The sequence below is a fragment of the Leucopleurus acutus genome (assembly GCF_964270905.1).
Source record: "Leucopleurus acutus genome assembly, chromosome: 20".
In the NCBI taxonomy this organism is placed as follows: Eukaryota; Metazoa; Chordata; class Mammalia; order Artiodactyla; family Delphinidae; genus Leucopleurus; species Leucopleurus acutus.
In genome coordinates this window covers 34,696,425-34,710,869 of record NC_139162.1, presented here as the reverse complement: position 1 = coordinate 34,710,869, position 14,445 = coordinate 34,696,425, and the positions used below count along the sequence as shown (strand labels likewise).

Sequence of the window (14,445 nt, the reverse complement as noted above, 5' to 3'; positions counted from 1 at the left end):
TTCTGTGGCTGCTGTGAGCATGTGTGTTTGTAGATGTCAGGCAGCAAGAGGGCCAGCTGGGAGACAAATTGGGTGACTGCAGTTGTTCCAGGGAGAGGTGCTGGTGGTCTGGATCAGCTGACTCTTGGATTATTTTGAAGGTAAAGTGATAGGGCTTGCTGATGGATTAGAGGTTGGGTATAAGAAAGGAGTAATCAAGGGTGATGCCAGGGTTTCCGGTCTGAACTACCAGAAGAATGGAGTGGCCATAACTGAGATGGAAAAGGCTTTGGCAGGAGCAGATCTGAGGAAAGATCAGGGGACCCATTCTGATCATGTTCATCTGAGATGCCTGTTAGCTATGTGAGTGGAGAGTTGGGTATAAGAACCTGGGGGTGGCATTGGAGATGGGTGGCCCTTGACTTTCTGTGCTAGCTTTCAATTTTAGTTTGGAAATCCTCCTACACACACATACATACTCTCTTTATCCCTGATGCTTCAATGAAGTGCATTTCACACTCTGACCTCACAAGGGGCGTAAGACTTAAGCAGACCAATCAGAGACTGCATTGCCTTTCCATTGAAATTGATCTAGAGATTGGCATGCGACTCCTTTAGGGCCAATGAGATGCCATGAGAATTTTGCAAAGACTTCTGGGTAGAGGATTTGAAGGGTTGGAGCTTCTGCAGCTATACCGTCACTGTGAGGAGTGAAAGGGGCTGAGCACAAGAGAGAGGGAGACAGAGACCAGGCACGGGTGATCAAATTATGCCTGAAGCAATCTCTCTCTCTCATGCTTACCTTGTCTTATGTGAGCCGCCAGTAAATTCTCTTTCCAAAAAAAGTCTCATCTGATTCTGATATAACACATCTGTGGACAGATATTTAGGAATTAGCTGTGGGACATACATGATCCTATACCATTGCTTCTCAAGTGTCATCTGTAGTGAGTTCGTCATGTAGAATTTTTCAAAGATTATTAGAATTGAAAAATTCTTTTAAAAAGTCAATTATAAAAAGCTTATTAAAATCGGAAACCTCAATCCCCAACCCAGATTTAAAGAATCAGAATCTGCATTTTAACAAGATCTCCAGATGATCTGAATCCACAAGTAAGCATTCATAGGCCAAAAGGAGCTTGTGCTCTTCCCGGGAAAAAAAGATATCTTTGTGATATAAATAAATAACAATGCCAAGGCGCATGGGCACTGGCAAAAATGGCCTCCAGAGCAATAATAATAACTGCTATTTACGATGCGCTTATTACGTTCTTTGCTCTGTTAAATCTTTCATAGTTATTACCTCATTAATGCTAACAGAATTAGACATTATTAACCGCTTACTTGAAGTCACACTTCCCTTACAGGAAGTGGCTGTGGTGGTGAACATCTCTTGCTTTTGTTCACTACACCTCCAGACCCCCTTCATTTGTACCAGCTGCCCCCCAGACAGGGCTGCTTCTCCCCATCCCACCCCACCCTCAGCCTGGCTCCATGCCTGGCCAGTTAGCTTATTTTATTCCTCTGCTCAAGGAAACTGGCTCTGGAATGCACCTGACAAGTCAGTCCAATATTCATCAGCTCTGGAATTTTTTCTGGAACTGTGGAGAAAATAAATGCTCTCTTTCTAATGGGGAAACGAGACAAAATGTGGGTCTGTTATTGCTGCCACAGTTGGGGGCCTGGAAGTGACTCCAGATGTAAAAAGAGGCAGATTTCTAATGACATTGCTTAGGGGCCTGGATCAGCCACACCTCAATTTAATTATCCTTGGATTTTTTTTCTTTTTTTGAATGCAATCCAATAAATTCTTTTGGGTGGAAGGTACTAAGGGCAGTTTGAGTTGGGTTTCTATAATTTGAAACCATAAGGGTCCTGATGAATATATTAACAAAGGCAGCCCTCAAAACCAGCTCTGCTTAACTCAAAGCTCATCCTCTTAACCAGTGCCCCCTACTCTGCCGTATAAAGGAGGGTGAAACCCAAAGGTCACAAAGATTGACTTGGACCATGAGGAGTTCACAGTGGTGTAGCAGGGAGAGGATTAAATCGAGTAGGACAGAGAGCTGAGCTCCTTGCCCTAATTTCCTATCCTCCTCTGTACTATGCTCCCTTCAGCTGCACTGCAGGCAAGGCTGGCCCCCTGCCTGGGTTTTTCTACTGGACCTCTAGAACAGAGCTGGTGCTGGGCATGCAGGCGGCGTTGCGAGGTAAATATTGTTGAATAAATGTGTGATTGACAACTCCATGCCAGCTGGGTATTTCTGCAGTGGATATTTTGCAGTCTGAAGATACATGTCTTTTTTTCTACAGCCTTAGATCCACGTTGCTGCCATTTCTGTCCACAGTGCTGCCTCCTCCCGTCTTGGAGAGAGTCGAGAAGCTGCCTTCTCTCTTGTGCATATGATTCTCCAGTCTTCCTTCTCCTTTCTTAGTCCCCACTCACTGCCTATCTTTGCTCCAAGCAGAGTTAACAGTTCCAGGAACAGCACTCTGGCTGCTTCCCACCTCTGCCCTAGACCAAGGTCTCTTTTCTTTTCTCCTTGTTCTCTTGTTCATGCTTTTCTGTTGCAGGATAACTTCAGTGGGAGAAATTCAATAATTCACAGCTCACTTCAGTTTTCCCTAGCCCACCACATGGTTAGCTGAATTAAGCAATTTTAACAATAGACATTAATAAGTAAAAAAAAAAAAAATTCATTGGGCCTGTAAATAAGAGACCAATTTTCCAGCCCCCATCCTTGACCCCATGACTTCCAGCCTGCTTCCCCTCTGGAAGGATATGCCTTCTGGTGGGTGAAATGTTTAATGGCTCCCCTGAGCTTCTGAGGAGAGGGACCAATGAGATGACTCTGCTCTGATGGGTCATGATTGGATGGCTAATTTGCTATTCAGTTGTTTTGTATATTAATTCAGCCCCTACCATTCTAGGTTCTGTTCCAAACTCTGGGGACAAAGCAACACCCAGGACAGACCAGGTCCCTGTCCCCAGGGAAGGAGAGAAACAGCAAACAACCAAACAGGTAAATAAGCATTTCAGGGCAATGAAATAATCTGGCCTTAGTATCAGAGAGAGTAATCAGAGGTGGTCTGCTGAGACCTGAGAGAGAAGGAAATAGCCCCAGAAGATCAACCTGTGCAGAGGTTCTGAGACAGGAGAGAGCTTGGCATATTCTAGGAGCTGACGGAAAGCCAGAATGAGCTTGTCTGCAGTAGACGAAAGCAACAGAAGCTTTTCGAGGTCAGCTGGGGCCAGATGAGGGAGGCCCAGCCAGCCACAGTAAAAAGTCACAGCGCACTGTGGAGGCGCTAGGTGGTTTCACACGGTGTGGTCTGGTTTATGTTTTGAGAAGCTCACTCTGGCTACTGAGGGAAGAATGAATTATGACGGGCCCAAAGAAAATCCATGTCACAGCTCTGAAAGCTAGTCACCAGGTGGCTTTCTCTGAAGGCTGGGGCTGGAAGGCAGGATTCTGGTGACAGCTTTAGGCTGGAAACTCAGACATGAAGACCCCAGCTGCCGCCCAGAGAATCTTGCATCTCATAGACTTCTGGTTGAAACGGGATCCTATAGGGGTCGCATCGGAGGTCCTGTGGTCTCGCTCCTGGGGGAAAAGGCTTGTTTCTGCCCTCAGCCTGGACCCCAATTTCTTATGACAGAGACAGGGACACATTTAGGCAATCAAGGAAAACAGCTGCAAACTTCACAGCCTCAAAGAACACCACTGTCATTCAAACTGATGCTGGAGATGATTTAGATGGACCTGGCAGACAAGGTCCCACTTGGGAAGCACAGAGAGCCCAGAGGGAAAGAAAGGAAAAGCAACAGACACACAGATGCCACATGAAGGCTGAGCTTCGAGCCCACACCCACAGATCAGTTGGTATTGCTAACACGTCCTCTCCCTTGGCATCTTCAGAATAAGTAAATAATCTGTCTACCTGAAATGAACTCCTCCAAAAAGAAAGAAAGAGAGAGTGAGCATTTGGAACATTGCTGAGACTTAAAATGACCAACTCTGATCAAGATGAGTTATAAGTAAAATTGCAAGCTCCTCATCAGCTGCATTTTAACTCCATATTTGGAGCCATTCAGTCATTATAAAATCATCTGAACTTCTCAGTTGAAGTACACATTGGGGAGTTTATTTTCGAGCCTCTCAGAATACCAAGGAGAGTCTGTCCAACACAGGATCTGGGCAGAGCACACAGTTCCCTTTTAAATGAGGTGGACACGATGCCCAGTTGCCTCTCCATCTAATTCCCTCTCCCCTCTGTGCAAGTTTCCCTGGAAGCATGCAGTAATTTCTGATGATGGAAGGAAGGGCTCTTGGAGCCTCACCTGAGGAAGCAGGTTGCTGCTGGCTAGCAGAGCATTCCAGAGAACTCTCTGTTGAGCTGAACACCCAGCCGGACACTGGGTCTGAGGAAGGAGGGGGATTTGGGGGAATCCTTGATGTTCTTTAGAGGAAACCAACTGAGCCCACTCCACCTCCATGGTCTGCAGCAGAATCCAAAACTGTGAGGGGATTTCAGAGGTCATTCTGCATTTAGCTAGAGCAAAACCCCAGAGAGCCCATGCCCAGCCACAAGCCAGGGTCTGCTGGGGAAATACCAGCTCCCTCACTGACCAATGCACTGCGCAGCTACTGCTTACAACTGGCCTCTCTGCTGGCACCATGGAAAATCCTGCTGGGCTTCGCCAGCTGCTTGGCACCATCACCAGGGGCTTCAAGCCCACGCATTGCCACAGACCTAATGGCTTGATCCTGGATTAAGCAACCAATCGACCAATACTGAATCATGTTATTAGGTGTTGTCCTTCAAGGAAAATAAAATATGGTCCCTACCCTCTAAGGAATTGCCCATATGTTGGGGGTGGGGTGGGGCAAGCAGCATGAAAGAAAACTTGTGTTGTAAGGTCAGCTCCAGATAGCTGGCACAATCCAACCTCACGCTAAGATAAATGTGGCGGCCATCATCAGAAACCTACAGACAGTAAACGCTGGAGAGCGTGTGGGGAAAAGGGACGCCTCCTGCACTGCTGGTGGGAATGTAAATTGATACAGACACTATGGAGAACAGTATGGAGGTTCCTTAAAAAACTAAAAATAGAACTATCATAGGACCCAGCAATCCCACTACTGGGCATATACCCTGAGAAAACCATAATTCAAAAAGAGTCAGGTACCACAATGTTCATTGCAGCTCTATGTACAATAGCCAGGACGTGGAAGCAACCTAAGTGTCCATCGACAGATGAATGGATAAAGAAGATGTGGCACATATACACAATGGAATATTACTCAGCCATAAAAAGAAACGAAATTGAGTTATTTGTAGTGTGGTGGATGGACCTGGAGTCTGTCATACAGAGTGAAGTAAGTCAGAAAGAGAAAAACACATACCGTATGCTAACACATATATATGGAATCTAAAAAAAAAAGATTCTGAAGAACCTCACGGCAGGATAGGAATAAAGATGTAGACATAGAGAATGGACTTGAGGATACAGGCAGGCGGAAGGGTAAGGTGGGACGAAGTGAGGGAGTAGCATTGACATATATACACTACCAAACATAAAATAGATAGCTAGTGGGAAGCAGCCGCATAGCACAGGGAGATCAGCTCGGTGCTTTGTGACCACCTAGAGGGGTGGGATAAGGAGGGTTGGAGGGAGACGCAAGAGGGAGGGGATATGGGGATATATGTATATGTATAGCTGATTCACTTTGTTATAAAGCAGAAACTGACACACCATTGTAAAGCAATTATACTCCAATAAAGATGTTTTAAATAAATAAATGTGGCTGTTCATGGGGATAGTGGGGATCTCAAGAAGTGTACAAGGTCAAGCCTGCAATCCAGAATACCACAATCCAAAGTACCGTAATTCTTTATTCATTTGTTCAGGAAACACTGTTCATGCTGACTCCATTCCAGGCACTGTGCTAGGCACTGGGAATGTAACTGTAAATAAGGCCAATAACAAGGTAGACACTTTCATGGAGTTCACATTCTGGTGGACCAGACAAAGGCACTCACCATGCAACCAGTAATCCCTCCCTCCTTCTGCCCACCCATTCATGTGTTCACTCGCTCATGCATTCAGGGAGCATTTATAGTGCATCTACCAGCCCTGACACTGTGCCAGGCTCTGGATGCCTTGTGGGAAACAGCAGATGAGGACTGATGCCCACAGAGCTTAGAGTCCAACAGAACTGTGGCGAGGGTGTGACCTGAACGGGAGAGTTCAGGTGGTCAGCAGAGGGCCAGGCCCTTATGGGTGGGGTTCAGAGAGGACTTGGCGATGAGGTGGATCTCAAGGTCAGATTGGAGCCTGTTTCCTTCCCCTGCTCCCTCCCTCTGCGTCTCCTCCCTGACCTCTTCAGAGTTGAGCAAGATGAACAAAGACCTCCCTAGGCTCTGGGCTGTGGCCACACACCTGGAAGTTCTTTCTTTATAATCATAAAGTTCTCCTTTCTGACTTCAGCTGCACAGTGTCTCCTCACTGCTGCCAGAAAACGTTTGCCCAGTGTGAAGACCTAGCCACAAATCCAAACACCAACCCATACATCTAACCTTGGCCTCTTCCTCACTGCCCCTGCTCACTGCTATCCCAGGGTCAAAGCTGGGACTTCCTGTGGACGGGCTGAGTGCAGAGTGAAATAGGAAGAGGTGAGAGTAAGTGCAGGTGCCTGGGAAGGTTTCCCTGACAGCACAGGGTCTGGAAGCACTTCCACACCAGCATTCCTGTCAGTGATGGGGGTGCATGCAGGACTGAGAGGTCCCCTGAAGGGCAGGTTCACTGGTTGGGTCCATATCCTGCAGTTGTGCCAGGCACAGTTTGCTTTCACTCCTGACACAATCACAGGAGCCCTGCTCTGTACCTGACACCACAGAAGGCACTGGGCCAAGCGAGATGAACAGGATGCAAGGGGCTCACCCTCTAAATGGACACAGATATGTAAATAGCGCTCATAACCAATGGAGAAGCATGCAAACAGTATTCATCCACAGTGGTTGATGCAAATATATGAGCAACAGGGATGGAGATGAAAGACACTTACAGGGTAAAATTCCCCTGTTCTCATGATTAACTGGAGGTGGGTGGGGAGATGAATGTGCAGGGGAAACAAAGGACACAGGATCCTAATTCACGTGTTCTGTGCCCCTTCCCTTCTGTGGTTTCAGTTTTCCTGTCTGCTTGATGTTCCTTTAAGTCTTGCTTCTGGGATAGTGTGGTGTGCCCGGTGTCCATTGCTCTTCATTGTTGCTAGCATTTATTCAGCACCTACTGTGTGTCAGGCAGTGCTGAGTACTTTTTATGCCTTTTAGCAACCACCCTGCTCTGAAGGCATTATTGTCCCCATTTGAAATATAAGCAAACTGAGGCTCAGATAGAGTGTGGATGTATTTTCAATGAGGAGCCCTGTGCAAAGAGGCCAAGAGACCTTTGTCATCACCCCGGGAAAGCTTTTCTTTCCCACTGAATTGGCTCAAAGGGAGTGTACCTGCACTTGCCCTCCCAGCTTGACCTTCCAGTTCAAGGGCACCGCTGACCTCCCCAGACTCCGTACGAAGTTTCACTGTTCTGTTTGAAAGCTAGTAGGGATGACACGGACTCGGCCAAACGCAGCTAGGAGTTGGGTGGCGGGGTGGGGGGAGGGGAAGACAGGCTCACGGACGGGTTGATCAGAAATGTTAGATCACCTGGAGGAAACCCCAGACTTCTAGCCCACCCCTTGCATTTGGGAGTTGAGGAAAATGTGGTTCAGGCTGGGAAGGAAGTAGTCTCAGGTCGCACAGCACGCCAGAGGTCGAGCACAGAGCGAGAGGTCTTCACCCTCGGCGGGCCCGCGGGGTCCCAGGACCCCGCCCTGCACGCGAGGAAACGTCCAGCCCGTCGCTCCGCCCAGCACTCTCTCCACCTCCACTACTCCGTTAGGGTAACAGCTAAGAAGGGAGGTGACGCTCCAGCTCCATCTGGGTAATTATGTTCTCATTAGGAGCCCATCCGCCCGGGCCAGGAGCTGCTTGGAGGGCACGCTCCCAGCTCTGCTAACAGTGGAAGCCGTGTCGAGGGAGCGAGCTCTGGGGCTCAGCAGACAACAGAGCGCACAGTGACCCGGCACCTGGCCGGGGATACAGCGCTGGCCCGGAGGCACCCTGAAGCTCAGGGGGCTTCCTGGAAAACCGAAGCCTAGGAGTCTGGTCTGTGCTCGTTGGGTCCTAGAAATCACCACCCTACCTCCACCCCAGCTTCAGGCCCCCCGTCCCCGCTCCGCAGTTGCCCTGCACCAGACCCCTAACTCAATCTCTGCCCTCAGGGAACTGTGTGAGGGAGGAGGCAGTGTGGTAGGAGAGACCACACTCCATAGAAGGCCGGGAAGCATTAACCACTCTGCCTGTCTGGGGTGGGGAAGGCTTCCCGGAGGAGGAGGTTACCATTGAGGCAAGAAAGAAGGAAGTGACCAAGGTGACCCGGGCAGCGGAGGAGTCTTTCAGACAGAGGGTGAGGTTGAATGAGGGGGTGGTCCCGGAACCCCTACAGGCTTGATTCTGATCAGGTTTATTTGAGATAAAAGCAAGATGCGGGGCCCAGATCTAGAAGCCTAGAGGATTCTAAGCACTAAGGAAGCCATTGTGAGGTGTAGGTTAGAATCCCCGCCCCCCCCCCCCCCCCCCCGCTTAGCCTCTGGTTGGGGGCAGGGAGGTAGTCCCTACTGAGCTAATGACCCCTTGTTTCTCTATCCCTCTGAATCCCCAACACACCACCCTTGAAGCTGGAGCACAATTTTCAGATGAAGGTCATTCACCTGTCTCTGGCAGAGGTAATAATCACCTTTGCCACCGAGGTGAGGGAGGTGAGGCCCCAGCTAGGCCTTGTAGAGAGAGAGCTGTCGACAGCCCCATCCAGGCTAATGGGAAGCTCAGGCCTGAGGAGGAGGGCAGTTTGAAGGGTGGAGAAGTGCACATTTCCTCAGAGCCCCCTAGGGCAGGAGTAGCAGCTTAGTACTTCCCAGCGCTTGCTGGTGTGGGTCACCACTCACCCCTGGAGCCCAGTGCAGAGGGGAGACAGGCCCAGCCGCCAATGTCTCCACCCTGCTAGCTCCAAATAAGGCCTGGTGGGAGGGTGAGGAGGTGATTGTGAGGCTTGGGAAGGTAGGATCTGTGCTGTATGGACAGGACCACTTCTCGGAGGACAAGCTTTTTAGATGATCTGCTTAGATCCCCAGAAAGATAGGATTTTGAAAAGTAGGGAAGAAGAAAAAGGGTACTTCAACTGGAAGCAAAGAAGGAGCAGGTGCAGAGGTATGAAGACAGTAGTGGGACATGGGTTCAACAAATGGTCAGGAGAAGAGAAGAAGTGGCTGGAACCAGACTGAGAAGGATCTCCAATGCCAAGGTCAGAATTTGGAGAGGAAGAGCTCCCCCAGGAAGGGGCCAGCTGGAGCCACAGCAGAATCAAGGGATAACTTCTCACTCTTGTCCCACTTGGGGTTCCCTTTGCTCCCCCTCTGTGTTCACCTTTCAGACCCCAGAGCAGGGGTTCAAAGTGAGCCTGAGTTCCTGGAGGCTTCCCCTTGGCCTCCAGCCCAGCCGCAGGCCTAGCCTTCAGGAGCCAGGTCAGCTCGGCTGCAGCCAGGACTCACTAAACCCAGGCAAAAGAACTGGGGGGAAGAGAGGACCAGAGAACTGCTGGAACCTCAGGGCAAGAGGGCTCTTGGAGATGTTCAGATTCCTCTCTGTCTTTGTACAGTTGGGCAAACTGAGGCCAAGCCAGGGGACTTGCTGAAGTCTCCCAGCGGAGCACAGCCTCGTGGTCCCACAGCTTGGACATCCACCCTCGTGGTCTGCTCCTCAGGAAGAGGGGTGACCACCCACTCACAGCCAAGTAAGCTTCAAGTGCATTTGGGGCTCAGCTCCCTTGGGCGGTGACTACCACAGCCCCGCGGCCGTGAGCCCTGGCCTGGGCGGTATCTGTGTGCCTCGGGCGGGCTCTGCTCAGGCTGAGCGACTGGATCGAGCTGCTTCCGCTGCCCAAGGCTCCAGCTCTCCCGGATTTCTACCTCCCAACCGGAAGAATGCAAAGAAAGGATTTGTTTTAAAGTGTCTCCTTTTTTTTAAAGAATAGTTTTTAAAAAAAAAAAAATTCCTCTAGGACTCCTCGTTCTCACTTCCCTGGGGAGTGACTAGCGTGGAGAACTGTGGGGCAGGAACAGAAAAGCACCGGATCCCCTCCTCACTCCCAAAGTCCCTACCTATCCCGTGAAGGATCCGGGGCCGCTGGGGCTGCGGATGGCGCCTGCTGGAGATGCGGACCCCTGGACCGCGAGCAAAGGAATAACCCGGTCTGAGTTTCAGCGCAGGCCGCGTGCCTGTTGACTCTCAAAATCGGAGGAGCCGCGGGAACAAATAGAGAAACATTGCTTATTATGCTATTAGTAATCCCTCACACCCCCCTTCTCTCCAGCCTCCAGGAGCTAATTAAATTCATCTCTGAATCTCGGGCTAGGAAAAAGCCTCCAAAAGGAACAGAGCCAGAGGGGCCCATGCAGGCCGCGGCTCCCGCCCCTGGGCTGCCCACCTCTTTTCCTACGCCCGACCTCCCCTCGGCCGAAGCGACTTGGTCAGACTTCCAGACTTAAAACGAAGTCGTTTATTTCAATTTTGCTTTCACATTATGTTCCGATACAATCAAAACTCTTGGACGAACCTCTTGAATAAAAGTCCTGCGATGAGCGCGATCACAGGTCCCGGAGGCGGGGTAATACGGCAGGGAGGACTCGGGATTCAGAGGCGGCGAAATAAAACATACGCTGCTTCGGGATCTGTGAGCGGACAGTCCAGAGGCAGAGGCGTGGGAAGCGTGACGCTTAGGGCAGAAAGGTTCCGGCTCTTCGAATTGGGATTACTCCTGATGCATTTGGACTGCGAAAAGCCCAAACTTCGCTTCCAGGCCGGCAGCCGGGCCTGGCCTAGCAAGATTTCAGCCCGATTTCTTACGTTTGCGCCAAAGCAGGGAGCACGGGGCGAACGCAGGGTTGGCCCTAGGCCTGCGCAGGAAGGAGCGCAGGCCGATTTGGCGAGGAAGCCCTCCTGCCCTGGCCTTTCTTGGGTTGCAACCCACCAAGTCCCCTACCCCTCTGAATCTCGCGCTTCCGCACCCCTGCCTCCAGACCTCGCAACTGGGGAAGGTGCGGACTTTAGGAAGCCGTTTCAGAAAAATAAAAGTCCCACTTCAACTTTATTGGATTAAAGCAAAATTAAATCTTGGCTATTCACAGGTATGATACAGAGGACGAGGAAGCGTCCGGAAGAACCTCCTGGCGTTTAGTGGAGCCACAGAACACGAGGGCATTAACAAGCATCAGAACGTCAAGCAGCCTTAGATTTCACGATCACTCCGAATAGGACATAGAAATACGGAAATACAGCCAGTTTCCACTGGGAAGAGTTCTTCGTGTACAAATGATATATATTTATATATATATATATTTTTTTTAAACCAGTCACCACTAAGGTGAGTCCTTTCTCTGCTAACAAGCAGCCGAGGATACAAAGTATCTTCAGCTAATTAATTCGAGCGGTGTTTTCCGAGCAATACTTGCCAAATTAAAACTACCTCCCCATCAAAAAAACAAAAACCAAACAAACAAAAAACCTTCCCCCCTCTCCAATATAAAAAAGGGGGGAGGGACATATTAGATTTCAGCGGTTGTAAAGGTTCAGATGGCGACTCAGAGGAGGAAGATATTTCACATTATACAGTGAAATGCAAAGTTTCTTTTATATAAATTGTAGGGAACATGAACATGAGGGTAAGAAACAATGACAAGGAGTCTCTCTTGATTACTGCCACTGGAATGGGGGAGGCGAGTTTATTTTTGGAAATGGGAGTGCGCAGAGCTAAGCGGAATTTACTTCTCCTAGAGGAAACGGACAAAGTTGTCCGACCGCCGGGTGCGCACCTTTCACCCGGATACAGCTGGGGAACATGTAGGAAGTTTCAAGTCGTGCCGCTTTCTCGTCCTCTAAAGTTCTGCCTCTTTATCATTTTCCCCTCCTGCCTTCGCCCTCTCCCTGCCTCCATTCCCGCGATGAGCCAGTCAGAGGGGAAATACGAGGAATCCCGAGAAGGTCGAGTACTTCCAGCCCCCCATCAAGTTTCCCCGCTCCAGCTTGAGGTATGCTCGGTCGCCTTTCTCCATCTGGATTAGAACTCCGTTGCTGGCGGCTTCCCGGGTCACGTCCTGGTCACCAGCGAAGGCTGAAATCACCGGCCACCCGTTTAACATGAGGCTCACCTGAGAAAGAGACAGGCCCGCTTCAGAGGCGCAACCTAGGCGGGTACCGAAGCGGCGATAAAGCCGCGAACCTTCGCTGCTGGGCTAACAGCCGTAAGGCCTGGAAGCAGGGGGCGGGGGTGGGGCGGGAGAGCGGAAAGAAAAGGCGCTTTGCAGTTTACTGCTGAGGGTCCAATGAGGCGAAAGACGGCCCATCTGGGTGACAGGAAGGGTCTGCCCCCAAAACAGGAGTCACTTTCATTTCTTGGACGCGCCAGTAGAAAATCCTGATTCGCTTTTTATCCAGTTTAATGAACCCGTAGGTGGCTCAAGCGCCCAGAGACCTTCAGCCTCGCCCTCCCCGCAGCCTCAAAGAGAAACTCAGGCAACTGGCGCTTCCGGGAACACAAACAAATAGAAACAAACAAACAAAACGCCTGGCTCCTCCCGGACCCGGCTGCCAGGACACAGCAGAGACGCAATGGAGGAGCCAGGGAAGGCTTCGGCTGATGAGAAATCTCGCGCAGAGCTGCACTCTGTGCCTCATCCCCAAACCCCGGGCCCGGTTCCCGTCCCAGATCCAGCCTCGTCCGCCACCGCCTGGTTTTGCCCTTGCGGTGGCACCAGAAGCCAAAGGCCCTGCGCCCTCTCCCCAACCGCGCGTTCCGCCTTCTGTGTCCGCCCAAAGGAATCCTGGACACCTTTGGGAACCTGGAGAGCCGGTGAGTGCTGGCTAAGGAAAGGCCGGAGCCAGGAGGGAGTGGCACTATGCCCCTCCCTTGTGTCTCCACCCTTAAACTGCTATGGCTCGGCGCTGCTCGTTCAGAAATCCGGAGTCGGCCCCCATAAAGACGCCAGGAGACACCCCCACCCCACCCCGAGCGTGGCGCTGAACGCAAGCGCACAGGCGTCTCGCGGTCTTCAGAGCTGGGACAGGGTCGGGGATACTGTCCGTGGTGCTGAAGGCGAGGATCGCGGAAAGCTTCCCGAAGCGGGAACTGTCCCTGATGCTAACAGAAACCTCTAAGGGAACTCCCTGGAGTCCCATAGCGGGAGAACCTCTTTGGAGGGTCCCAGAGGCAGAGGCAGAAAACTGTGCCTGGGGATGGGAACAGGTTCCAAGAACCAATGACAGGGAAGGCAAGGGAGAGTCCAAGCCACAGAACCGTGAGAACCTGCTACCCGTCCCTCCAAGCAGCCCGGGCACATGCAGCTGCCCCTTCCATCTCCCACTCCCACACGGCTCGCTCACTCCCGCGGCTAGGAGCCCCCTACCGGGGCTGGGGCCTGGCCCTGAGGCGGCAGCTGACCTGGATGGTCTGTCTGTTGTAGACTTTTACCACGTGGAAGTTAAAACTGTAGATCCCTTTGCGCGGGGCGATGAAAGTGCTGCGTTCTGAATCAAAGTTGTTCCCGATGTTCACTAGTACCTATAACGAGACGGGAACGAAGGGGAGTAGGCAAGAATCTGTCCAGAACGCTTGTCCCTGCGTTTCCGCAGAGACCTCGGAGACGATCGGACATCTACCTACCACCTCTCCCCTAACCTCCACCAATCCAGTCTTCCCGGAGCACTCACCTGGTCGAAGTAGATGATCATGGTGCGATTACTCATCTCGGACGGCTCGTGGTTGGTGCTTCTGATGGCAGAGAAAGCCACCTTAGCGCTGCCGGAGCGCACAGAGATGCCCAGAGCTGTGCCCGTGGGATCGGACGTAGGGTTGGAGTCGCAAACCACCAGGCACTTGCCCTCCAGCACGATGGGCTCCGTCTCATTCTGCCCGCGGGCCGGGCCCGCCAGCCATGCTGCCCCCAGCAGCAGCAGCTCCACGACGCCCAGCATCGCGGCGCCGGCGCCCACCCCGCCCCCCACCCCGGGGGCTGCCTGCGCCAGCCGCCCCCCCCGCCCCAGGCCCGCTCCGTAACCCCCTCCTCAGCTCCGTGCGCAGCTCCACCGACGCCGCTCTGGACACTTCAGGTCTTCGTCGCACTCCTGGGCAAGCGTGCCCCCCGCGCAATGCTTCCCAGAGCCCTGCCCGGGCCTCAGGGGTACCGCGGCTGCCCAGCCGCACTTGGATGCATAGCCGCTGCCGCTTGATCCCCGCTGCTTCCGCCGCCTCCTGCCCGCACCGGCCGCTCCCGCCGCCGCCGCCGCTCTGAATTATTGATGCAGCCG

General features: G+C 51.7%; 1 protein-coding gene across 1 annotated transcript; it reads right to left on the bottom strand.

The window, feature by feature from the left end:
- Positions 1-12,092: 12,092 nt before the first annotated feature.
- On the bottom strand, positions 12,093-14,112 carry CBLN1 (cerebellin 1 precursor; the record flags this gene model as incomplete). Its single annotated transcript, XM_082862232.1, has 3 exons — positions 12,093-12,290; positions 13,580-13,699; positions 13,849-14,112. 3 exons carry the CDS (start codon positions 14,110-14,112, stop codon positions 12,093-12,095), a joined length of 582 nt encoding a protein of 193 aa, XP_082718358.1.
- Between the last annotated feature and the right edge of the window lie 333 nt (positions 14,113-14,445).